General features: G+C 42.1%; 1 protein-coding gene across 1 annotated transcript; it reads left to right on the forward strand.

Moving 5' to 3' along the window:
- Positions 1–4,961: 4,961 nt before the first annotated feature.
- ttc12 (tetratricopeptide repeat domain 12) lies at positions 4,962–22,583 on the forward strand. The gene is made up of 21 exons (XM_084019428.1): positions 4,962–5,106; positions 5,681–5,835; positions 6,014–6,035; positions 6,840–6,917; positions 7,024–7,145; positions 7,536–7,595; positions 8,170–8,241; positions 8,643–8,703; positions 8,949–9,137; positions 11,662–11,731; positions 12,190–12,278; positions 12,684–12,852; positions 13,323–13,418; positions 14,291–14,354; positions 14,454–14,588; positions 14,762–14,854; positions 15,206–15,274; positions 20,876–20,977; positions 21,140–21,239; positions 21,500–21,728; positions 22,219–22,583. Exons 1-21 carry the CDS (start codon positions 5,052–5,054, stop codon positions 22,286–22,288), a joined length of 2,100 nt encoding a protein of 699 aa, XP_083875554.1. The 5' UTR covers positions 4,962–5,051; the 3' UTR covers positions 22,289–22,583.
- The last annotated feature ends 5,366 nt before the right edge of the window (positions 22,584–27,949 follow it).

Consider the following 27,949-nt stretch of genomic DNA (forward strand, 5'->3'; position numbering starts at 1 on the left):
TAGACTAGTAATAGATCATAAACAACACAACAGTTTTCTCCAATGTTCCAATTTTTTTCTAGCTTTTCTAACCATCACAAGCAGTGATTTACAATGGCATTCCTGGGGTCTTTATGGACGGTTTTGAAGGACAAGCACATGTGGGCAAGCTCTTTGTGTCACACACACGCAGACATCTGTTTGTAGTTAGTGTTAATGTTTACCAAAGGCTTCGCTGAGATTCCAACACATCTGCTGGGGGGAAAAACGCGGCACCGTCAATGTCGTCTTCACTTTATGTCTGTGGCTTTAAGAGCGATCAATATGATGATCAAAATGATTCCACAGACAAGTCCAATGATGTTTAGGGTCTTGGCTGTCTTTGATGCATCCGCAGCTGCAGCTGATTCTCCAAGAGCGTTAGCATTTTGCGCCTTAAAAAGCAAATTTCAAAGGTTTATTTGCTAGAGACAAAAAACTTGTTTGAGGAAAGAAATGAAATAAAATAAAGTTGAAATAAAACTACTACCAGTAACATGTTACGATTACATGGAACATTTCAACGAGATAGCCTGCTATTTGGAATGTGTACAATGTTGCAAAACATTAAAAGTGATTTGTGTAGTTTATGATTTTAGGTCATCTCTTGTGCAAAACAGAAGCAGAAGATGAAAAAAAAAGTTCGATTTTTTAGGAAAATCTACGTACCCGACAGGAACAGATGATAGCAGCAATCCCTAGAGGGAGACAACAACATAAAGTGTTGAAGATGGACCATCCCAGGTAGGATGGAGCCACATCACGTCTCTGACCTCCTTCCATTGTGGCTCTCTGTGTCAATTTAAGTGGATGGGAGTCAAGCTTTGTTGGTCAACGTCTGAATCCAATGGCTGCTACCAGTTGTGGTCCCACAGCCTTTTATCACTCATGGGTGTGGTCTGAGGGGGATGTATGACCAACAGCCTTGTGAGGAACCCGAGGAGTGAACAAAAATGGTATGGGGATGGAATGCAAATTACTTTTTGGGCATCTCATGAAACTCGGGCTTTACTGGCAGGAGGAAGGAAACATATGGAGAGAATTGAAGCTGGTGCAGAAAACCTCTCGTAAAACTCTTGTATAACTTTGAGGAGCCTCCTACGTGAATGAAGTCTGTGCCTGATTTGACATTCACTTAAACACGTGGTACTGAGTTCATTCTGCTGGCTGATTATGATGCATAACTAGTTTTAGTTATGTAATTTACTAGAAGGGATTCCACAGATGTGAAGCACTTTTTTTTTTAAGAACATGGCTTTTTACATGTAACATCACATTGTAAACAGAGACCTTTTCTTCCGTGCCAAGATTGACGAATACAATCTGCCACAAAAGAAGTTTCTTTAAACACTCGCTAAAACCCAGCTCAGGTTAGGTTATTTATAATAATACAACCATTATTTTATTAAAACGTGCCCATAAATTGTTGCATAAAATGGAACCTAACTGTACACACAAAGATCTTTGACTTTTGGTTAAATTCTGCTTTTGTTGCATGTCATTTACAACAACAAACAACAACAGACCATCTTTGTTCAATCAACACGAGGAGCAATTTGCCCCGAGCATCATGAACATTACACTTATTAAAAGTAACTGCGCTTCTTGCATCTAGTCTCCAATTGCAGCACCATTCAGCCACAGCATTAAACACAACAACATTAGGATCTTGCTAATAGTTGTCTCATCATCGACATGCATTCTGATTAGTCGCAGCAGTTTAAATTCATAATCATTTAATTCTGTTTTGTCATCAGTAACGATGCCATTTGTTTCCTTCTGGTAAACAGAGCTAAAGAGAAATGAACCACTGCAGTGATTTTCATTAGATGATGTATGGTAATAAATGTCATTCAACAGAGCTTCGGCAGCCTATCATTTCTGTGTCAATGTAGTCTGACAGATTGTTTTTGTCAGCGTTTTTGTTGTCTTATCTTCTTTTAGTTTTGGAGAATTTTTTCAAATTTAATTAGCAGCAGATCAGATCCAATTAGTGCCAATTTACTTCATTCTTTTCCTCAAACAAAGAGTCTAAGAGAACTAATTGGATTTAGATGACTCTTGACAGCAATCAATAATTTTTCGACACATCAGCTGCGCTACGCTACTGCAGCTTTCTCCTGAGTGAGGCAGCAGACCAGGTAGTGGCAGTAGAACGGCCTCCATTCCTCACATTTGTCGTGCTAGTAAATCAGATGTGCAAGATAATGTGCGAACCACCAATTCCAGTCAGTGTTGTCAAGTAGCCATGTCTTTAATTTGTGTTGAGATTTCGATGATATCAATACATTCATTTTATGTTCTCATTTATTAATCATCCTCCAGTTCTTGTTTTTACTACTTACTACTTTGTACCTTTTGTTTAGAAAAGTGCTATGAATGTCATCCTATATGGCATCATTGATCACCTAAAAACTGGAACAAAAAGCTAAGAGGAAGAAGAAGATGAGTGACTAAATATTCATAAATGAATAAGAGGAAACAGAAGGACTGTAGATTTTTTGTGTAAAACCACATGATGATGATAGTTGAAAAGACACGGTGTCAGTCTATGTCAGCTACGCTTTCATGTTGACTGTACTGATAAAAAAAAGCTTTGCAACAGCAGGCTATAGCCACACTTAAAACATTTTATCTTGTGGTGCAGTTTTGAAGTGGGGTTGATCTTTTGAGATAACCTCAGAAGAAAGACTGGAGCCATGAGCTGATACATTGTTCAAAGGCAGATAGAGAGGAAAGCCACTGTCTGTTGTCATCTGAGACGCGACACTGTGGCATCCAGAGCAGTCTGGTAAGCCGTCACAGAAATAACTCTATACATTCTGACCTGCTTCAACCTAAATATAGGTGAGATTGTTTCTCAAACACGGGCATGTACAATGTTTCCACGCTCTGGTAATTAAGCTGTTAAGCTGCTAACATAGAATCCTACAGTCTTGCACAGCAAATATGCATTTCTCATCTACAAGTTGCTTTTGTGTGGTCATCACACTCCCCATCCTTGTTACGTGCGTTCTGTTTCTGGCTGTGAACTCTCTTGACCTACGACGTATTATTTCAAAAACAAGATCCAAGTGAATGGCAAGTTAGGATGCAGTATATGTGTATCGCCCCTTTGCTTCTTGTGAATGAGCACAAAGCCTCACTGTCCACCGTTGTTGCTGGGAACAAGCTGGAGGTTCAGAGGTCTTTGAGGGATGAGGTCATTGCTGCCGTTGCTTTGTACGACCCTTCATGAGGCCCAATTGCGCCCAATGTTACTAATTCCCCATCGCGTGTTTGTGAGAGCTGACATTCTTCATACCAGAAGTAACTGGCTACAATGTCTTTCCTCATTTAAATGAACAAAACATCAATTGAAGAGATTTCCAATAGCAACTGCATTAATCGAATCTGAACGATAGTGCAACTTTTTTATTTATTAAATCATGCAATATGTGGATTATATCCCAGACAGTAACACTGAGTTAATGATTTACATTTACATTTACATTTAGGTCATTTAGCAGACGCTTTTGTCCAAAGCGACTTACAATAAGTACATTTGTCAAAAGAAGGAAACAAGGAAACCACAACGTATCATTGCTGATAAAGTAAGAGCTAAAAGTAGAACAAGTGTTAGGTCCTCATCTGAGTAAACTAGTACTTCAAGAGCAACAGTGCTACGATCAGAGTGCTATAGGTAAGGTTTTTTTTGGGGGGGGGGGGGGTGTTAGTGGGTCATGCTAGTCGAGGTGAAGTCTGAACAGGTGAGTCTTGAGCCTTTTTCGGAAAATGGCAAATGACTCAGCTGTCCTGACATTTCAAAGAAGAAAGTTGGCACAGGTCCAAAGGAGTCAGACCAGATCAAAGACTTTGCTGCTGAGAGTGCAAGGGGATTTACTCGTCACCACGGGGAGACACTAGATGCCTACTTGTCTAAACAGCCATTTCACACAAAGTGTTATTCTGGCAAATTAAGTGAAGTCATATTACTACTTTGTTAACATGCAATAGGGGTAATATTCCTCTTCTTGTTGTGCCTGCGTCAATATAATGTTTTTTTGGTTCACATTGCACCAATTTGCTGACTAGCTTAGCTATTAAAACATAGGGAAATTGATAACAACAACTAATTCCATTCTTCATTTACTCACAGTCTATCTTTACATGTTTTATGAAGATAGGTCACTAGGTTACTCCCTCTTAACGTTATGGCAAAAGTAAATGTTCATCCACTTTATAATAAGAATAAACAGAAAAAGTGTTTGGGATTTTAAAGTGTTTGCAAAGCTGTGTCCTTTGATGTGTGTTTAACCACACGGAGGCAGTGTTGTTCTATTGCTGAGAAAAAGTAAGGCGAAAGTTCAAAGCATAGGATGCTCCTATACCAAGAGTGGCACTTGAAAGCAGCGTTGAGGAGAAAAACAGTATCTTTGGCCACTCTGTATATTCTCTGCTCCATCCCATATGCTGCAAGTCCATTAAAACATATGGTATGGAGCAAGCATATCTATGCAGGAAAAGGGGGCCCCTGAAGCACCTCACAGTCGCATGAACAATATATAAGAGTAATGGCGGCCATCAAACAATTTTTCATATTTATTCATAAAAATAAATAAAGTTAGGGAATTCTGTTGTTTTGCATTGAGGGGGAAATGAAAGCACCCAATGGGTAGGAAATGCTGCCTTCAAGTGCTTCCAATGAAGATCACGTACACATCTGGATAACGTTACTTCTGTGACACGATTCAGTGAAGACAAACTGATAAATTATTGGTAAAGGACATTCCGTTTAGTTTCGTTGTTTAGTTTTTGTTGGACAGGTTCTACACACAAAAACATCTCTACTTGCTTATCTTTGGTATACTGTAGCATGACGACAGTGTGTAGTGGAGGAATTTACGAGTGTCAATGAAGGCATCACGTCACCGTAGTAACTGAACGCTGACTTCTGACTGGAAGTCAGTGTGAAGTAAATTCAGCGTAGTCTACGACGAAATAGAGCTACCTCTCTTATTAAATAATACAAGCAGGGTAGAAAGGGCAAAAGTATGATGGACAGCCGTGAAGACTTGAAGAGTTTTTTGAAGAAAGTTGACAAAATAAGTGAGTCATTTATCGGTGAACGTTATAGACGCTAGCTTAAATTGCTAGCTAATACTGGCTAACTAGCTTCACATTCTTAATTTGCAAAGCTAGCTAAACAAACAAATGTAGCATTGTAGCATATGTGTTAAACTTCACCACAGACATTACGCTAAAAGGTTTTAAAATCTCCTAAAATAAGTAACGTATTGTTTCACTATGTGACGTTAGCTAATGCAGAAAAAGTTACCACTCACTTAAACCATTGTTGTGGTTACACATTAACGTTACCACTTCCCAGTTAATGTCACGCTATAGCTAACAGATAATTAATCAACCCCTTATGAGTAATAACAAGACACACAGTTACATTATAAAATGTACTGTATTATTCTCACCTTGTAGTTGAGGGTAGGCTATTTTGTTATGTCCACTTTTATAAAGTTGTGTAACGTTGTATGAATTGTATGAAACTTCAATCAGAAAATCAAGTATACAAAATGTACATTTTACAACATATGTGATGACTTTATATATGTATATTGAATGTGCAAATTAAGCATGTACAGTAAAATGTGTAATTCATTATTTTTAGGTGAGCTAGTGAACGATCTTAAATCCTCTGATGTGGAAGTCCAGCAAAAAGCAATGGATAGCACTGATTGCTACCTTGCTGCCTTGGATGAACCCTGCAGGACCGAAGTCAATAAGACTACAATCAACACAAACCCACCCCGTCAGCCTTCCTTGGTAAGCCCACGTACAGTTGCCCTCTCAGTCTGTCTCACTCTGGCTGTGCCTCCGTCTGCCTGTCTTTCTTTGTTGCTCTCTCTGTATTGTCTGCCTTGCCCATACTTGTCATGTAAGAAGTGACTATAGAGGTTTTTTTATTTACATTCATTTCAATCATCCTTTTCCTGTGTTACAGGGTCAACCGAATGGAAGTCCAGGTGAGTGGGTTATTTAGCTTGTTTCTTGCACTGAATTGAAACACGCCTGTGCCAAACAAAAATACATAAGTTGTAGAAACAAGTAAGTTGTTTCTTATAACATTGGGGCCTATATTTATGTGGCTGCAATTAAGTTTAGAGCAGATGTGACATTTTCCTGAGGCACAGTGAGATTTTTTAATCAACTGCATCTGTTTGGTATGTAGGTGACTCACCATATGCCATCGCAGGAAAAATATGTTGTCCAGAGTGTGTTATTATCATAACAGTGTTCCTCTGGAATTTTAGTTTCAAGGGTGGCAAAGTGTGTTTGTATGTTTTGCCATGTAGGCCATGGAGGCCAAGCCCCTACATTATAGAAATACTTACATCCACTGAACAATTTCGGAGAAGGCATGCACATATAAGCCAGCCCCAAGTTAACATGTGACACATTTATAAACTGAGATGTCACTGTAGTTATCTTCATAATGTGTCTCTTGTATCCACATCTTTTTCTTTTTGTCCCAGCTAGTTAAATACGCCATATTAAACAGCTTTTCATTAAATAAACACTTCTTTCAATTCTGCCTGAGGAACAACTCATCCATAAGAGTTAAGATGCATTTAGAGCAGTATCTGTCTATGGGGCAACATGTTTATTATTAATCCCACACAGTTAGTACCCTTTGGAAGTTCTATGAATCAGATGGTTTTGATTGGCTATAGCTCATTTGAAATGTGTTGCATGCTTAACTTTTGAGTTTGCTTCCTCCCTGTTCCCTTGAGTACTCTTGCTGAAGAACTTTACCTTTTTTTAACCAGAGAGTTTCATGAAGTTAATGGAGAGAGATGCTGAAGACAGGAGCGTAAGGAGGATTGCAAACGCAAAAAAGGCAACTGGTGTGTAATTCTCTGTCCCTTAAAGATTGAACAGTTTATTGCACTTACTGCTCTGTTAGGCTAGCAATACGTCCTTTTAAATGTTTTACCGTTTGTGTCACTGCAGCACTCAAAGACAAGGGGAATGAAGCTTATGCTCGAGAAGACTATGAAACTGCTGTGAAGTTTTACAGTGATGGCTTGGCTGAACTACGGGACATGCAGCCATTGTACACCAATCGTGCACAGGTGAATATCTTTAACTATGTATTTCGTCCTTCACATGTTTTGCAACAACACAGATTGTGTTTTGTAATTGAATCCCAATGAGTTGATCCCCTGATTCAAGGCAAAAGAAGACAAACTCGAAACAGAGCTGCTTTTGTTATGTTGTTATGTGACTCAAGGCAACCTGAGGGCTGGCAGCTATTTTAATCCGAATGTCATTATGGCCATGTGTAACTTTAATTGTACAGTAAATATTCAGAGACCCAACATCTTGGAAGTATGCTCTGTGGTATATTAATAACCAAACAATGCTATACTACTCATCACATTCTCTACTTTGTAAGGCCAGGTTTATTTTTTTGTCTGTTATGATGCTCAGTTACCACCTGTCCAATGTTTAAATCTACTTAGGCCTACATCAAGCTGGGGAAGTACCAGGAGGCCGTGAGTGACTGTGAATGGGCCCTGAAGGTAAGGCCTGCAGCCGCAGCCTGATTCGTCATGGTGTCATCTGAGGCACCAGTCTATGTGAGGCTGGGATCTCAGAGGAGATCTGCTTAAAAGGAAAATGGCTTGAGTGGTGTAACATTGGGCTATACTCTATCCTGCACTGTACTCCAACAGAAGCAGTGATACATAGTAGGATACAGGTCATCCGCAGTGCAGAATGTTCTCTGGAGAGAAAAAGTTTGAAAAAGTGGACAAAAATGAATAGTGTTTATGTCTTCCTCCAAATTTGGTAGCTTGTTTGGAGCTATGTTTTTTTTAAGGTCCCTCAAGCCAAATACAAATCTACAATGAAACATTCTAACTAGTTTTGGATGATAAATGAGTCTTTTAAAAACTGTTTATTGTCTTTCATCATATCACTGTAGCACATTTCTGGAGTGGAGAGTGTTTTGAAAGTTCAGATTCAACACTATTAATAACACTGTCTACTCTACTCTAGTAATTAATATAGAAACATTAAATCACCATTGTGTGGATGTGTTGATGATGAAGTGCTTTAACTAAAACACTCCAATGATCATTTTATCTCTGTCAGTGTAATGAGAAGTGCACGAAGGCTTACCTACACATGGGGAAAGCATACCAGGCGTTAAAGAAATATAAGGAGGTGAGAATGATTACCTCTATTTTATAATATCATGCTTCTTTTTGAAATAATTATTTTGTATAAAAAGCATTTCATCCACTGATAGCAGAAACATGACCGTATAATGAATGTATTCCTTGAATAGAGTACAAGTAAGCAGTCCTGGTCTCACACCAATCGTATAAAAAATATAATTTTTATACATATTTTATTCCAACCAGAGGAAAATACTATTTAATATTGATATCTGGAATAACATCTTTGTTTAATACACATTTTGTAAAGTGCATCATCGTTTTCTACATATGACACTCTTTTACTGAGATACTGCAGTTTTTTGGAGTGACCAAAATTGTATTGATATTGAGTTTAGAAGTTAAGTATGTCCATTGATGAACTCTATTTTTTATTTTTTTTTGCAGTCCAGAAACTGCTTTGAAAAGATAGTGGAAATTGAACCTGCAATGGAAAAGATGGCAAAAGGTAAAGCAAATATTTTTTATCCAAGAGGTGAGGCTACAACATGCCTACTTGCCTAACGGACTCGGGTGCTGCATGTTTATGGCAAGAGGCGAGTGGGATGGTCTTCTCAGGACAACTGTTGCACTACTGGGAGATTTACAGCTCACTCCTTTCTGTAAATGTGAAACTACAGTTACTACTATCAAAACACTTTCTGTCAGATCACAATCTGCTTTCTTTTCTTTTCCTCTGTTCTCTCCATGCAGAATACCTGACCCGGGTAGATTTGGAAGAGAGGAGAAACAGTCAGGAGATTTATGCAATGCAAGAGTTTGACAGGGGAGAGGGGAATGTCACAAGAATACCACAGCTGTTGGAGAAGATGTTCAGACCCGGGAAGCTTCCTTTGTACTACTCGGGAGGGATGGAGATTCTGTCACAAACAGTTACTGACGGTGAGTGTTCTTTTGGGAGAAGCTTGGCACAATTATCTTTGTCCTTTTATTTGTGTACCTACTCCTACTTTGGTAACTGCTTCAATGATCCGCCCACTGTATTTCCTGGTTCGGTGTTTGATCCGAAAATGATCAGCCTTCTGTCTAGGAAGGTTGTATAAAAGTAAGAAAAATGGAAATAGAGTTCATACAGTACTTAACCCCCCCCCCCTCCATGGTGAGTGAACAATCCAAAAATGGTGGAAATGTATGCTTGCTTGCTCACTATACCCAGACACATGGTACAACAGGTAGGCGTGCTACTTTACATATTTTAAATAATAATTTGTTTATAAATATATGTTTTGTTATAGTCTTACTGTTTGTTAAAGGATTTATTAAGAGGTTTCTCTGTTTTTTATGTTCTTTGTTCACCATAAAGTGTGAGAAAATCCAAGTTTTCATTACTTATTACAAGGTTACACAGGGAGAGGAAGTGATATAAACATTTTTGGAGATGAATTACGTACTTACTGGGGCATGGCACCAGGTGAAGCAGGGCTTTAAAATCTGATTGTTTCATGTCTAGTTCTATGACAACGGAAGAGAAGGGAGACCTAATGCTGTCCATCACTGGTTTCTGGTCATGCTCCATTTGCTTGCCACAGTGAGAACATTGCCAATATAGAGAGCATAAAGCCACACTGAAAGAGCAAAACCTCAGTGCTGCCTGGTGTGTTCAGCCACGGTGCAGATGGAGGATATATATCCTATCTAACACTATGACATTTAAAAGCTGCAGAAAAATTGCTGTGCATAGAAATTATATTTTTATTTTTACTTCATTGTCAGCTCAAGAAAAACAAATGAAACCTCCAGTGCTGGTATGATCTGATTTGTGACTGATCCTCTCAATTTGCAGAATTAGCCATCACCTTGGTGTATAAACGATGATGTAATCTGGTTGCTGAACTGCTGAGTAGGCTGTTCAGAGTCAGCAGCGTCAGCTTTTCCATCAGTTAAGTGATGTTGTGATGAATAATGAACTTTAAGATATTGTAATAGCTTTTATTGAAGGTACAGGGTTGTGTTTGGTGTTGAGAGCAGGTAAAGAGAGGGGTAGTTATGGGATGTCTATGAACACTATTAAGCCTTCTGTAGCTGTCTCGGGTGCAATATAATGAAACACCTGTGAGAGCAGGTGTCCATTCCATAACCTCAGTGGTATTACCTGCACTCAACCCTGTCAGATTTAGAGTAGCTGGTGAATGGTGGCACCTGTCTGTTGGCTTTATAGATTTATGACTGGCTAGCCTTAGGCCCTTAAGATATACAGGGGCCCTGGAACATGCCGGGGACAATCACTGCTTATATGTCGTATATTTCAGGGTGTCAAGAATTATTTAGTGTCAGGGGAAAGCAATGTCCCAGATCAAGACAAAACAGCGTATAAAACGTGCTTGGTCCTCACTACCTCTGTTCATCAAGTTAATAAAAACAAGAGACAACAAATCCCATAGTGCATCACAATGAGGGAAATGGCTACAGATGACAAATCTAGCTTCAGCTTACACAGTGCTTGGTGCTCAAGGTTTCCGATGAATGGAACCAAACAGACAAGGCAGGAACATGCCCTCGCAGAATTGCGATCTTGTGCTTCTGTAAAATTTGTTATGCAAAAGATATTGCACAATATTTGTTTACCAAGTCCTCTACTGTATGAAAAGGGCCATTGTAGGCAGGCAGCCGGGTTGTTCAGCCCTCTTCGGTCAGCTGCTGATATCTTTTTAAATGTTGTTGACCTAAGAAATGACTTTGAAACTCCACACATCAGATACAACTCTTTTTTTAGCTATTGCCAAAAGGCAGACATTGCAACTATTGTAAGACAACTTAACAGTAAATCAAGGGCAATGGCCCTCTCAGGAGTATTCGTATTGTTCTGACATGCTCCACCTCATTGCCTCTCTCAAAAAGACTTTGTAAAACTTCAGGTACTGTGACCGCACAGCCAAGAGTGAAACTTGAAGCTTGTCACTTTGTAAACCATGAAGCTGCATAAACACCACATAACTGTGTAATGCTACAGTAACTATTTTTGTTTGAACTTGCATCAGTATTTGTAACGCACTGCAGAATGGCAACCATTTCTTATCCAATCAGCCTCTTTTCTTCATTGAGATGAATAAAAGTGTACTGTCAAATGATATAATGCCTGTCTAGCAGTGCCATTCGACAGGAAAGGGCAACACTTACATAACTCTCAATGAAAGGACCTCAGCAGGGCTGACATTCTCCCCTTAAAGTGCTCCATCACTGCCTTGCTCCACTTCCTGTATACTCCAACCCATTATTAGTTGAGAATACACCATTCTTCACTGTACTTTCCTTTCTTAAATTATTGTTTTATTCTTTTTCTTATGCTCTGACTGTAAAGCGGTAAACAAGGCACGCTAAACTAAAAGAGGTCTGTGTTGTGTTTCTCTAAAACCCGGTGATTATTCATAGTTTTCTGTCTTACGCTATCTACTGTTCTCTCCTACAGGTACAGCCCAGACCCTTTTCAGACTGAACAATGGCTTTAGTATCATCAGCAGCAATGACACAGTGAGAAGGTAAGGAGACCAGAGGGAGAGGTAACCGTCAGCCCTCACTGGAGCTTTGACAGATGGACCCAGAGACGGGGGCATACAGACACAATGACGGCCTAAACTAGAGAGATCATTCTCCACCCTCCCTCGCTCACTCTCTCGCTGGGTTTGTGTGCGATAGGAAAAAATAATCACGCTGAAATGAGCAAAGGTCCTGTGTTTGACCCTGAAATGTTGGTGCTTTGTACACAGATACAAATAATGAATCCCTCAAGTCAGATCATTAAGGTTATTATTAACTTGTCTAGTAACACTTTCTATGTTGTCCGTAATTAACACACACACATTAGAAAGTGAAATACAATTGCAGTCTGAACTTGATGAAAAAAGCATGTAAATAACATTTTAAATATTGGACAGATATATTTCAATTTGATTTGTATTATGTAATTTTGAAGAGAAACACATTATTTCTTCCACAGTTGCCTGTTGCAGAAAACAAAGGATCCAGACAGCCAGGAGTTGTGCGTGTCTGTTCTGAAACTATGGAGGGTTATTTGTCGTGAAAATGGTATGTAATTAATCATTCTTTTTGTCTTTGTCCATGTAGTAATTTGCTCTCACTGAGTTAGCAGGAAAAAATCATTGGGCTGCTCATGTAATACTCTATTATTACAGTGTGTTATTACTGCACAGCCTGTCAATGTGATACTTTAAGCCATCTCTTTTGTCAAGCCTTTATTCGACTTGAAACACACAAGCTGTGTGGGCTTCAGCACATTTCTGCCAACTGTGATACTTTGTGTGTGTGTGTGTATTAATACCATATGAACGACAAAGCATTTATTCTGTATTAACACAAGTATGCCAACTGAATGTTCATGTAATTGTGTACACACACTTTGGAAACATAACTGGACACTGTGCCCAGTGAGCTCATTCTTTGAATACAACATGTTTTCTTTTTTGCTTTCAGATGAAAACCAGAAAATGTTGATGGAGTGCCCGGTCTCCAGACAGTCCATTGTTGACTTGTTAACATCAGAGCATGTTGCTGTGCAGAAAGAATGCCTGGCATTACTATGTGTGTACTCACAGATGCCACATGGCAGACGTTTGGCCATTGACAACCTGAATGTGCACATGTAAGTCATTTTTTAATGTTGTCATCAAATGCAATGGAAGACAGCGATCACATAGCTGGAATAACAATGCACCAGTATGTAGACAGAGATAGTAGGCTTACTGTATGTTCTAATTATTCCATTACCGCCTCTCATTTCTCATAAGTATTGGCATTATTTTCATTCCTCATTGTTCCCGTTAATGAAACCAGTGGAGCGACTTTAGGTCAGCCCTGGGCCATATGTTTGTGATTGTCACTCTAATTGCCACGTCCATTTAATGAGATTTCAAGAAATGTTGTATATCATTGATCTGGGACGCTTTAACAATTACACTGAGTGATTTCTTATCATATGCATGTCTGATAATATCTGAGCTGAAGCAATTGGATTTTCAGAAAATTAGGAAGAATACATAATATTTTACTCCTCTTTAGCATAATGATTTTACAGATATATTTTTCTTTCTGTCCTTTGTCTGGATTCAAAAGGTTGGTGAGGAACCTCATGGCATGCATCTCAAAGCAAAAGCAGCAGCAGGAAAACACAGCAGTCAACATTCTGGAGAACTTTGCATCAGAAAACAAGTAATACGGAAACACCTACACCGGAGTCATTTCCCTCACAACACAGAAAATTATACATATTTTTCAGATACTCTGCAGAATTTGGCATTTGACCCAGCAGACAACCTGTTATCCTCCCATACATCAAATCCATATGTATTAAAAGCACTTTAAAATCGATTGTTTCATCATGATGGAAGGCAAAATGGAAACTGCGGCCTCTTTAATAATTCAACATGTGCTATGCCAGTGTTAATGTCACTTGAAGGCATTCTCGACCTGTTTTTCTCTCTGGCGCCTCATGACAACAAGACATGAGAGGACAACGCAGGCTCGACAACACAGCAGGAAATAAGTCGAGGTGTCAAGCGGTGAAATGGAGAGATCAATTTTCGCAGTCTATAACTCAGAGAGTTACTCAACAAAAATGTGTTATATCCTACAGAGGGTTTCTCGTCGGTGTTGAAGCTCAGCTGAATCAATGTTGGGCTTTCGAGGATGTTTTTGTTGTAGAAATTACTGCACAACAGCTCAAAATTCCAGGTTGATTCTTAGAAAATCTCTCCTAAAAGATTCACAGAAGGTATTTGCATTTGCACAGTTGCTTTTATGTCTTATCTACAGATTCTTTAATGCACTAAGAACTCATTTTCCCCCATATTTGTTGGTTCTTACATGCTCAGTTGAAGGAGTTGTTGTTTTGCTTCCTTGCATCATGCTGGGCTGTGAACAATTTGAACTGATGATGCAACATTTCTCCCTTCCACCTCGTGGTCATTTTAACAACACTGCTATTTAACAGTGGAACCATTTTTACATATATACCTATGTACATAGTATGTCTATATTACAGGTACTATAGGAATATTATATATTATAATGTTTTCTTCCAGATTTTGCATTCAGATAAGGGACGTGATTAAAGATTCTGTCATTGTTCCATTTACAACATTACTGGTAAGAAATGAAGATACAAAGTGTCATGTTGATATACAGTATGCACTGAATATCAAAGAGTGTGATTATGTGAACATCTGTTTTCTTCCTTTCTTTCAGACGAATGTCAGCACGTCCAGTCGGCATGTTCTTGCATCGCTAATATCAGCAATTGGCTGTCTGGCTCGAGATGATGTCATCAGCCGCCATTTCACTCATGATCCAGAATGTTGGAAGGCTTTTGTGGTCGCCATTGTTAGTATCATTACGGACTAACCTTGTTGCATATAAAGCACATATCATTTGTTCAGTTGAATTAAGATGCCACAACACTGTTTAGTGACTGAATGGCACAGTTGGACATTATACATATAGTCTGGTTTTACCAGATCATACTCACTGTATGCATTGCATGGCTGTCATTGCAGGAGCAGTGCAGTGTGTGTAAATACAAAGAGGTCTTTTACCCAATGCTTGGTTTGATCATCAACCTTTCAGCTGTCACCTCGCCAGTCATTCAGGTAAGACAAGAGATGTGTGATATTACTTTGCCTGGGGTGGAGATATATTAGTGCAAAATTAATTTCTGTCTTATCTCTTGTTATCTTAACAGTGGGCACGGTACTAACTGATAATATTATGATGCTGATTAGATCAGGTTAAGCTGAATTGTCATTCAGTGTGGGGCACTGCATGGAAGATTCACACCACACCACTTGAGAATATACCACGTTGTAAAAATAATATGAAAAGCCAGTGGACAAGGGAAGATGAGGAGACATTTGTGTGAACCATGATGTGTGATGCCACCTATTGAGAGGTGAAATGTATGTGAAAATTGGTCTTGGCATGTTTCCGTCCCTGTGTTTTAGGAGCATGCTGTTTCACTCTGCCACTGCTGCCTGGGCCTGCTTAGGGATAGTGATGGAGGAGTCATTACTGTGAGCGAACTTCACTTTTGCACTACACTTCACTACACAATAATGTATGTCGTTGCTTCATTGTACCACAGCTGCCGTAAGCCTTTCATGTTTGGCTCTCTCTGTGTCAGAACACTCTTGTCAAAAACTTTCTCTTGTTTGTTTTCCAAACTTCCATACATCCCATAAAAGCATAAAACCATCCTTTCAGGTAAGAAGAAAAAATAAAAGACATCCGTCTTGAGTAATGGGCCTTTTCTAAGCCCTGTAAGCTCACTGGCAATGTGCCCCAAAAGGTGGTAACAGCAATCCATAATGTTCAGAGGATCCTATATAAGTGTCATTACAGCTGATTAAAACTCCAGCTCCAGGTGCTGTTGTGTGTGCTAATGGCTGTTACAGCAGTTTCACGCTACCTATGAAATGCCCTCAGAGTCCCTCACATCCACCCATCTGTCGCTTTACCCTGTTTCAGTGCTCACTCACTGTCTGGCTGGAACTTTTTCTTCATTGTCACCTGCCGACATCCTTTAAAAATGTTTTAATGTTTTTGTCTGCCCTTGTCTTGTCTTCACTTGCATCTATAATGTATTATGAGGGTTACATCAATGGCCCAAAAGTGGCAATCATTGCTGCTGGGCTGTTTTGGCATTTCAATCAGGCGACACAAGGAAATTAAGAAAAAATAAATGTTTATTATAAACTATTGATGTGTAATGAGATAGTCTTAACAGCGTTTTTGGTACTTAGACTCTACAGAGACATTTGCAATTGAGGGGTGTCTGATCTGAGTAGGAGGGGAAAAAGAAACATGGCCTAGTTTTCCCCCTAAGGTAATGATTACTTACCAGGGAGAATGTAAAACGGCCCGAATAGTCAAATGAAGATGGCATAATGTTCTGGGAAATGAAGCATGATGGCATAACATAAATCTGAGGTTAAGGGATTAGAATCAACGGTGTACCCTGGACCCCTCCTTGAACCGACACCTTATCGTGGTGGAGGGGTTTGAGCACCTGAATGATCCTAGGAGCTATGTTGTCCGGGGCTTAATGCCCCTGGTAGGGTCTCCCAAGGCAAACAGGTCCTAGGTGACAGGTCAGACTAAGAGCGGTTCCAAAGCCCTTAATGAAGAAGCTAAAATCGAGGACGTTCACGTCGCCCGGATTGGCGTCACCGGGGCCCCACCCTGGAGCCAGGCCCGGGGTTGGGGCTCGCAGGCGAGCGCCTGGTGGCCGGGTCTGTGCCCACGGGACCCAGCCGGGCACAGCCCGAAAGAGCGACGTGGGCCCGCCCTCCTGTAGGCCCACCACCCGCAGGAGGGTTCAGAAGGGGCCGGTGCGGTGGGATTTGGGTGGCTGTCCTGGGCGGGTGCCCCGGCGACCCAATCCCCGGACGGTGACTCTAGCCATGGGGACATGGAATGTCACCTCACTGGGGGGTAAAGAGCCTGAGCTAGTGCGGGAGGTAGAGCGCTACCGGCTACAGGTAGTCGGGCTCACCTCCACGCACAGTCTGGGCTCTGGAACCCAACTCCTTGAGAGAGGCTGGACTCTCTTCTACTCTGGAGTTGCCCGCGGTGAAAGGCGCCGAGCTGGTGTGGGCTTGCTCATAGCCCCCCAGCTCGGCCGCCATGTGTTGGAGTTTTCCCCGGTGAACGAGAGGGTCGTTTCCCTGCGCCTTCGGGTCGGGGATAGGTCTCTCACTGTTGTTTCGGCCTATGGGCCAAACGGCAGTGCAGAGTACCCGGCCTTCTTGGAGTCCTTGGGAGGGTTACTTGAGAGTGCTCCAACTGGGGACTCCATTGTTTTACTGGGGGACTTCAACGCTCACGTGGGCAACGACAGTGTTACCTGGAGGGGCGTGATTGGGAGGAACGGCCTCCCCGATCAGAACCCGAGTGGGGTTCTGTTATTGGACTTCTGTGCTGGTCACGGTTTGTCCATAACGAACACCATGTTCAAACATAAGGGTGTCCATCAGTGCACATGGCACCAGGACACCCTAGGCCGGAGGTCAATGATCGACTTCGTGGTTGTGTCATCTGACCTCCGGCCGTATGTTTTGGACACTCGGGTGAAGAGAGGGGCTGAGCTGTCAACTGATCACCACCTGGTGGTGAGTTGGATCCGCTGGCAGGGGAGGAAGCTGGACAGACTTGGCAGACCTAAACGCGTTGTGAGGGTCTGCTGGGAACGTCTGGTGGAACCCTCTGTCAGGGAGGTCTTCAACTCCCACCTCCGGGAGAGCTTTGACCAGATCCCGAGGGAGGCTGGGGACATTGAGTCCGAATGGACCTTGTTCTCTGCCTCCATTGTTGACGCGGCTGTTCGAAGCTGTGGCCGTAAGGTCTCCGGTGCCTGTCGTGGTGGCAATCCCTGAACCCGGTGGTGGACACCGGAAGTAAGGGATGCTGTCAAGCTGAAGAAGGAGTCCTACCGAACCTGGTTGGCTCGGGGGACTCCCGAGGCAGCTGATGGGTACCGGCAGGCCAAGTGTGCTGCAGCACGGGCGGTCGCTGAAGCAAAAGTTCGGGTCTGGGAAGAGTTCGGGGAGGCCATGGAGGAGGACTATCGGTCGGCCTCGAGGAAATTCTGGCAAACCATCCGGCGCCTTAGGAAGGGGAAGCAGCCCTCCACCAACACTGTTTACGGTGGAGGTGGGGAGCTGCTGACTTCGACTGGGGATATCGTCGGGCGGTGGAAGGAATACTTCGAGGATCTCCTCAACCCCACTGACACGTCTCCCATTGGGGAAGCAGAGGCTGGAGACTCAGAGGTTCATCCACCCATTACACGGGCTGAAGTCACCGAGGTAGTTAAGAAGCTCCCCGGTGGCAAGGCACCGGGGGTGGATGAGATCCACCCTGAGGACCTCAAGTCTCTGGATGTTGTGGGGCTGTCTTGGTTGACACGTCTCTGCAACATCGCGTGGCAGTTGGGGACAGTGCCTCTGGACTGGCAGACCGGGGTGGTGGTCCCTCTATTCAAAAAGGGGGACCGGAGGGTGTGTTCCAACTATCGGGGGATCACACTTCTCAGCCTCCCCGGGAAAGTCTATTCCAGGGTGCTGGAGAGGAGAATTAGGCCGATAGTCGAACCTCGGATTGAGGAGGAACAATGCGGTTTTCGTCCTGGCCGTGGAACACTGGACCAGCTCTATACCCTCCGCAGGGTGCTCGAGGGTTCATGGGAGTTTGCCCAACCAGTCCACATGTGTTTTGTGGACTTGGAGAAGGCATTCGACCGTGTCCCTCGTGGCATTCTGTGGGAGGTACTTCGGGAGTACGGGGTCGGGGGCCCTCTGCTAAGGGCTGTTCGGTCCCTGTATGACCGGAGCAGGAGCTTGGTTCGCATTGCCGGCAGTAAGTCAGACCTGTTCCAGGTGCATGTTGGACTCCGGCAGGGCTGCCCTTTGTCACCGGTCCTGTTCATTATTTTTATGGACAGGATTTCTAGGCGCAGCCGTGGGCTGGAGGGGATCTGGTTCGGGAGCCACTGGATTTCATCCCTGCTTTTTGCGGACGATGTGGTCTTGTTGGCTCCTTCGAGCCAGGACCTCCAGCATGTCCTGGGGCGGTTTGCAGCCGAGTGTGAAGCAGCCGGGATGAGGATTAGCACCTCCAAATCTGAGGCCATGGTTCTCGACCGGAAAAAGGTGGCTTGCTCCCTCCAGGTCGGGGGGGAGTTCCTGCCTCAAGTGGAGGAGTTTAAGTATCTTGGGGTCTTGTTCACGAGTGAGGGAAGGATGGAACGCGAGATTGACAGGCGGATCGGTGCAGCGGCTGCAGTAATGCGGTCGCTGTATCGGTCCGTCGTGGTAAAGAGAGAGCTAAGCCGAAAGGCGAAGCTCTCGGTTTACCGGTCAATCTACGTTCCTACCCTCACCTATGGTCATGAACTTTGGGTCATGACCGAAAGAATAAGATCCCGGATACAAGCGGCCGAAATGAGCTTCCTCCGCAGGGTGGCGGGGCGCTCCCTTAGAGATAGGGTGAGGAGCTCCGTCACACGGGGGGAGCTCGGAGTAGAGCCGCTGCTCCTCCACATCGAGAGGAGCCAGTTGAGGTGGCTCGGGCATCTGCATCGGATGCCCCCTGGACGCCTCCCTCGGGAGGTGTTCCAGGCATGCCCCACCGGGAGGAGACCCCGAGGAAGACCCAGGACACGCTGGAGTGACTATGTCACCCGGCTGGCCTGGGAACGCCTTGGGGTCCTCCCGGAGGAGCTGGGGGAAGTGTCCGGGGAGAGGGAAGTCTGGGCGTCCCTGCTCAGGCAGCTGCCCCCGCGACCCGGTACCGGATAAGCGGAAGAAAATGGATGGATGGATGGATGGTGTACCCTGGATGACTAGACAGAATGAAACACGCTGCAATGACAGGTCAGCAATGAATTGGAAAGCTAGGATTTCTGGGGGCTTAGCCAGCTGTGTCTTGAGGACAACAATGCCCAACTTGCTACTTACGATGTCAGCAAAGGAAGTTATGAGACTCCTGACTGAACTTAGGTTCAAACTTCATCTAGCTTTCTTGAGAGGAGGGCTGTGTTTGAAATTGCATACTTACATACTATTCACAGCGTAAAATTAGAATGTAGAGCATTCACACTGCATAGTATATGACTTTTGTCTAGACATGAGCTTACTGAACTTATTAAACTGCCCCACAGTGCAATGTGTCTGGGTGTCATGAGTCCGGCCGTCAGTCTTGTGAGTTTTTTTTTTTTTTTTTTAGCTTTTTCTGTGCTTTTCATGCAAGAAAGTCACCATTTAGATTCCTAATATGAGGTCAGTTTATCCCAATAATGCTGGGAACTTGCTGCAATGTTGACTGATGTTGTGTGACTTGAGCATACTTCAGTGTGAACAGTCTGCTGGTAAAATAATACTTAATAGTTCATTGAGTATGCAGTACCTGATGCAGCAAGATTTTTCAAGCTGCATTAATCCATTTTTGGCCACTAGGAAATATAACAAAGTAACAGACATGAATCTACATTACCATTGGAGCTGCAGTTGGAGTTTTCAGTAGCCTCTAAGCTCTGATTTGGTCTCCACCAACTCCTGAAAAAAATGCCTTGCTCTCAGTTGGTTAATCAGTGTATTGGTTAAAAGGGAGGATTATGTTTTATCAAAAACAAATTACTAATTTGCAAACTAAATACACTTAGTTTGTCGCCTTTATTGACAGACACATACGTAATTTAATTTCTAATTACTGTATGTCATAATACTATGTGAATCAACAGATCCCTTCTTCAAGACAAAACAAGCACCCACGGCCATGTGTGACCTCTTATTCTTTTACTTCCCACCTTTTCTTTTTATTATCCTGCCCTTGAAAGTTTCTCTATAATTTTATGTTCTGTCAAAGATGATTTCAGGCAACTCACTCACCATTTTTACAATTGAATCTTTGTACTTTATTGCTTCAAAGACGCTCCATAACGCATACTGATTTCACAGTTCTCTCTTTTCCTATTCCCCACTTTTTTCCAACTACACTCTCCCATTGTCTTTGTCTCCAGTAGGAGCTGTTTGGGTCTATTTCTCTGCAGTTGTCTTCTACTTTTCTCTCTTTGATTATATCTGTTTCTAATGCCACCATTCTTCTTTGTCCTCCAGAGAGCCACGGGCGTGCTGAGCACTGTCCTCCCTCAGTCTCCTGAGGCAGTTCAGCAGGTTATTCAGGGGGATGTGGTCCGGACCATGCGCTGGCTGCTGAAGGTGTGTAACTGTACTTATGAATACATCAACACTTGTTTCTATTTTACCTGTGGAATAATATTCTTATTCCACTAGGGGTCAGTTTTCTGTTGACACCGAGTTAAAGTTGACAAACTTTAAACTTGTTTAACGGTTCATGGTTATTTCTGTCTGCCTACCCAGGGAACAGGGCAGACTGCCACTAAGTATGCCATTAAGACTCTGACAGTGTGCACTGCTGCCAGTCACCCAGCGCGGGAGGAACTGGTGAAGTCTGATAAAAGTAAGAAATGATTGACATGTTAGCAGTAGCATCACTTTTTTCAAGCTCTTTAGTTTATGAATAATCGTTTAGCGCTGACCTAATATGCAAATGAAGTGTGTTTGTGTGTGTGTGTGTGTGTGTGTGTGTCTACATTCATATGCACCACTTGCATGTGAGTGTGTGCAGTATATCATTTCATTTACTTTCATTTCATGGCATCACATGTGAGTTTGTTTAATGTAAATGTTTATTCACTATTACTTTATCGTTCTGCACAGAACTGTCTGTTTTACGCCATTTGCTGGCTTCCAGCTGTGATGAGATGGTGACAGGAAACGCAGCCCTGTGCTTGGCCCACTGCTTTGAAGTGGAGGGGACTGGCAGCACCCTGCTGGGCACTGATATTGTGCTGCTGCTGTTGCGCCATGCTGCAGGGGACGCTAAGAGGACAGCTGTGCAACAAAATGCTGCGATTGCTCTGGGGAAGCTGTGTCGATCTGAACCCAGGTGACCTCTCACCTTAGTGTTTTATTTCTATGTTCAATTCACAGTGCTGAAAGCCAATTCTATTTTAACTAGTGGAATAACAACAGCAATCTGTTCTACTCTCATTCTATTTCAGTGGTTAAAATAGTTTTAAGGGCAGCTGCAAACAAAATGTGAAAGAAGTGAAGGGGTCTGAATACTGTCTGAATGCACACGTTGGCCCTTCTGGCTGGCTCTACTATACATTTTAGGCACGTTTAGTATTTCTCTTTTTATTTGGAAAGGGTTTTATCTCTACAGCAGTGTAACAGTCAAGTGTGGACATCTTTTTATTTCCACGCTATAATGTTGTGCTGCTGGAGGTCATCGTCCATATAGTGCAGCAACTCTCTTTGCTCTTAGAAATGTACTTCAGGCTACAGAGCGCTGTGACTTTGTTGAGATTGTGGGTCTTTACGGGTGCTGTTTTAATTGGATTTCAGCTCTCTCACTCTGCTTTCTATCATTTCAGACACCTGAACACACTTCGAGAACTTCACGGCCTGGAGATCCTGCACACCTGCACAAAGCTCATCACATGAACCCAATGACACATTTTATAATCGCCCTGCTTTTCATCAGGCTTGTTCTCTTCTGTATTATGTTTTGGACTTTGATGACCAACTGGGGAAAACAAAAAATCACTAAAAATGCATGTTTATTTATATATATTTTTTACTTTCATCATTAACTGCTATTCCGATAAATATTTATAATTTTTGTGGTATTGTGGATTTTCTTGGATGTCTTGACAATATCCAAACATTTATTTAATTTGAGTATGATTGTGCACCTAATTGCTTCATCTATATAAACAAGTTCATAAACATGATCAATGTTGTTGGCTGTTTGTGTGGATTTATGTGATTAATTACCATGAATACATGTGGCTGGAGGGGCATGTTCACTCATGTTTACCATCTTTAATAATTATTTAAAAATATATAAAAATATTTGTCCTGAATACTTTTTGACAGAGCAAATATCTATGACAGAATAAACTGCTTTAGTAGTGACAACTGTAATTGTTCTATTCTGAAGGACGGATATTGATCGGGGACCATTAACATACTGATGGGATTTGAAGAGAGACGGATTAGAGCGCTCTATGGTTCATGGCTTTTCTTAGGGGCACTTGTGTGTGTTAAATGCATATGATGTAGTATAATGCTTACTTCACAGCTAGTCTCACTGGCTAATTTGTTAGCCGTACCTCTTTGCGACACCATAAACACAATTTCTTATAAAGTTTGTGTCCTTAAGGGTCATTCTACTTTGTGCCAGCCTGTGGTATGCCTTTTATTTGTTTGGTTCTGAAGATGCGTGCTCCGTTTGTTTATTTCTGGAATTAATTTCCTGAAAAGGGCAGCTGACGGATGAAAAAACAACAACAACAGCAAAACTACTTTGTCATCTGTGTTTGGATTGAATTAAGCTCAGCTCAGTTCAGTCGCCCGTTATACCAGGTGCTTCTTCACACTTTCTTTGACCAGAAATTTAGCCCTTGGCCTTCTTCTCCTTCAATTTTCTTGTTCTCTCTGTACCCGACTTTTCTTTTTGGTGGTTGTTGGGGGGTATTTTGACTTAGCTATTCAAGGCTGCAGTTCACTTTACATCTTTAAATCTGCACATCAGATCCCTGCTGTTATTGTGGAAATGTTCGACAAAAGCTGCGGGGGATGGGTATCAGATGACAAGCTGAAATTAGTTTTAATGATAACAAAACATTTTTTTATCTTGTAATTTACATAAAACGTGTATTGTCAGTGATATGTCAGTTGCTGTACTTGATCCCCTTAAAGGGTTAGAGACCCTTGCTTGGGATGCTGGAAGGACAAATCATAAAATATCAAATGTGTCTAAAGTTGGAGTCTTTGAAATATGAGGATTACTTGCATGCAGGCATTTAATGTGAGACTTTTCTCAGAGCTATAACTCGGCACTGTTAGGACACCCACAGTGATGTAGAGTTGTACTGTGAGAGACGAGTGGAACAGAAATGGTGTTTGATTTCCCCGTAGCTACACAGAAAGGTCTGAAAGTGTCAAGGTTGTGCTTAGGTGAGCCAGTGTGTGTTTGTGCAATTATACACAAAGCTGTGGTTGGATAGCTCTGTGGAAAAGGCACCAACAATCTTGGAAACACTCGACATTCACAGCCACAGCTTTATTACACCTTTGGAGGGAATTTAAAAAAGGGCCTTGTGGGGTTTTAGCCATGCTGGCGTTGTAGATGGGACGCCCACTGACTTTGATGATCCCATGACTTTTTGTTCCAGTGCAACAAAAGGTTGATATTTTTGTTTTTCTTGTAAAATATCTCAACAAATATTGCTTAGACTGCCATGGAATTTGTTACAGACATTCATGGTGCCCAGTGACTTTGATACACCTCCGACTTTTCCATCTAGTGCCACAAAGATTTAATTTATCCAGTGAAATATGTCAACGTACTGGATTGGCACACGATTGTGCAGATGTTCATGGTCCTCAGAAGATAAATCGTAGTGAGTTTGGTGGTCTCCTGACTTTTCCTCTAGGTTTACATCTGTTAATAAAATGTTATTAAAATACTTAAGCAATTATTGGATGGATTGCCATTCAATTTAGTATGAACATATACGTCCCTGAGAATGAATTTGTCTTCATTTCACTCTTTGTCTGTTTATGTGTCCTTTGCTTTGATTTAGTCCTAATACCTGCAAAGCTAATGACTAATCAGCCTCAGCTGTCATTTGGTCAATTAGAAAAAGTTTACTGACTAACAGGCTAAACTAAGATATTGACATGCAAGTTATCAAAACGAAAAGGAAAGTTAGGTTTTATTTATTTGTTTTAGCTTAAGCATACAGGTGCAACGCAGCAACTCTTTAAGTAGAGATGAATGAACTCGGGTGAATCACTGAGGTAAAGAGCAGATGAGAAGGTGTACCCTAATTCTTCTGTCCGTATGTTTAGCACTATCTGAGAAACATTCAATATAGTTTATTAATATCATAAATAATGGATAAATAGATTATGTTGTCATTTCTGACTTTACTGTTGTTAACATCTATTGTACCTGTTGACTCCTTAGAACCTGCAGTGGCTGTAAAAGCAGCGATTACTGTGAAATATAATCCACGTATAAATGAACTGCAGAGGACAAAAGCTCCCAGTAAGGCATGACACCATCTGTGTGTGTCTGCAAACAACGGATACCTTCTGCTCAGTTGGATTGAACAGTAACAAGAACACTAACTCTCCGGGGCTCCAGTGCTTGTCAACGAGACAGAAATGAGGAGGTTTTACTGTTTCACACTAGGATTCTTCCTTCTTACAGGTATGTGCTTTTTGTTTAGTTCTTTATTATGTTTCAGCTCATTTGTGTGCTTACTGGTGGTCATTAATACATTCAATGTCAAGTTATAGAACATTTCTCTCACATAAAATTGGAATAAACAGCAAACAAGCAAACAAACAAACAAATGTCTACTAAATGAAGGGTGAAGTATTTCATAAACAAATCCGTAGGTTTGACTGCTACTTTGTCACATCAGTACGTACTGTAAAGAAGAAAAGTCATGCACATACAACTAATATGACTGTTTTCTTTTACCTCCCACACTGTCTTTGATTATTTATAGGTTTTATATGTTGAGTTCAATCATCTACATTGATAACTGACATGAAAAGTGAAATCACCTCCTGAAAGTAATTTATTGTATTATTGTAGTGCTACAATAAACAGGTGTCAACTCAAACACTCTATCCCTGAGCATCAGTCACCCCCCGACTTTGTATCTGACAGGGTTCAACGATTAAAAGCACCCTGTGAAGGTTTGAATGTAAATCATCACTTTTATTTGAGTCCGCCAAAGATATTATAGGAACAGCATGATCATTTTTTATGGTTTATTCTGTGGATATAAGGTTTAAAGATAGCCAGTACTCTATTTTTAATTTTAATATAACTACTTCCATCTACCAGCAGACTATTGCTGCTCAATGCATATGCAAACATCTAAAAATACTGTCTCATTAGAGCATCCTACTTCATCAGCGAACACTCCTTTCAAGTGCTCGTAATCACAGAGGGGAACGCAAATGAAATGATGGCAAGTCTGCTCCCTTCAATCATCAAAAACGTGTAAGAAATTAATCTCAAAATGAGTTCGTAGTTTGTGGAGTAAACTCTTTCTTATATGTGTTGAATATCAGTGGATCTTCTGAAATATACTCTTTTTTTTTTAATCATTGGAGTAAGTAGCACGAGCAACCATTCTAACTCCTGGGACGAGTTTGAGTAAGTGTTAATGTCTGAAATAATAACGGTACATTTTAACATTCATTTGATCTTGAAATGTTGCATGTGACAGCACAGAATGGGTTTGCAATACTGATCAATCACAGTTTAGTTTCATGATATGCTTTCAGGGAAGAACTTTTAGTGACTTGTTGTTTTTTTTTGTCTTTGTAGTCCGAGCAGGCAAAGAAGATTTCCAAGGTCACCACACAGAACAAACAAAAGACACAACCGTCACAAAAGATCTGCTCTTGAAAAAGAAAATCGCAATTGGTCATGGCACAGAGGCAATATCTACGGAGAGTACACAACAGCACACTGCAGCGTCAGCGAAGGGCGAGCGTCCGGAGGTCGACTTGTTTGACAACAGACCTGCTCCGTCGCTTGAGAGAACACCAATCCCAAAAGCATGGGGTCTAATTGCCTCGATGAGTGATTTAATTTCCCCTAATGAGCAAAACCCTCTCAAATCAACGGGAGAAAATTCATCCGCTGTGAGGATTCACACCAAATCAGGGACCTCATTGATTTCTAATTATGACAAGATCGTTTTCCCTTCCACACAAGCTGCATTCCAATTGATGACGAACGCCTCCGAGCCAGAGGCCTCTCCGTCTGCAGACGCGGCGAACGCCTCTCTCTGGCTTCACAATCTGCTCGATAACGGGAATCAGAGAAACACCGTCTCTCCTGCTCTTACATCTGCTGACAGAGGGCAGGGAGTTCCAGCGCTATCTGCATCTCGTCCCCGTGTAATTGATAACCCGACTGCGCTGCGTAATGACAGTGACGACAACCAATCTCGAGGCACGGATGAGAAGAGGATTTTAAATCTGGGAAGGAATGAGCATCCTGTGCCATCCATCTTCCCGAGCCACTCAGCAAAAGATTCAACGAGTGGAAGCACGGCCACAAACTTGTGTTTGATCTGCCAGAAAGATCGAAGGGAGGTGTCCGCTGAGAAATCTGTGGCTCTGCCTCCACCGTCACCCGATGGCACCTCAGCATCTCTCAGTATAGAACGGCTCGCTTTAGATCTCAGCGAATTTACAACCTCATTACATCAACAGTCAGTGGGAGAACGTGGAGAGATGCTGAACGAAGACAAACCCAAAACCAAAACCAAGCACTCGCCTTCTGGAGTCAGGGAACAACTAGTAAACAGCATGTCATTCCCTCCTTTATCCCTCAATGAAACTGTGAATCACAGCAACTCCCAAATCAATTATTTTCTCTCGGGTACAGAAACATTTAACACACTCGTTGAGCTGTCATCAGCAACACAAGATACGGAGGAACAATCACATCACACCTTTGCTAGTGGAGCTTTCGTCACCGGGAGACCGATTCCAACAATCACAGCGCTTTATCGCTCATCAGAGTTACTCTATACTGGGAGGAACCAAGAGACGCTCGGAGAAAAGGTGAGCACAGAGGAGCCACAGTCCAAACTGATATATATCAGTCAACATAACAAAGATGCTTCCCACGGTCCCTCAGCAAACTTCAAAAACACACTCGTCCAAAACCAATCTTTGGACGTAAGCGATTCGTCCGACGTCGCCGATCCCCCTCCAACTGCAAGAATGGGATTGATTGAAGCTCATAGCTCACCAGCTTCCTTCAGCCTCAGTAGGGCAACCACTTCTGCAGTCAAAGATCCTGAGTCTCACTCTCTGACAGGAGGAGCCGGGTCTCTGATCTCTGTGTCGAGGAGCCAAACACCAGCTAAAGCAGACGCCACCACCCAAAGGCCCATATTGACTTCAGACATCCAGTTGACATCTGTAACCACAAAGAGACGGCTGACAGATGAGCTGGATTCGCCGACGTCTAACACTGTAAACAGCATTGTTAAACAGGTTTTTGTTGATCCCTCAGGGCCAGCGAGCAAGACAGTTATGAAAGAAGCACAAACT

This window comes from Eutrigla gurnardus (genome assembly GCF_963514095.1).
Source record: "Eutrigla gurnardus genome assembly, chromosome: 10".
Classification (NCBI taxonomy): Eukaryota; Metazoa; Chordata; class Actinopteri; order Perciformes; family Triglidae; genus Eutrigla; species Eutrigla gurnardus.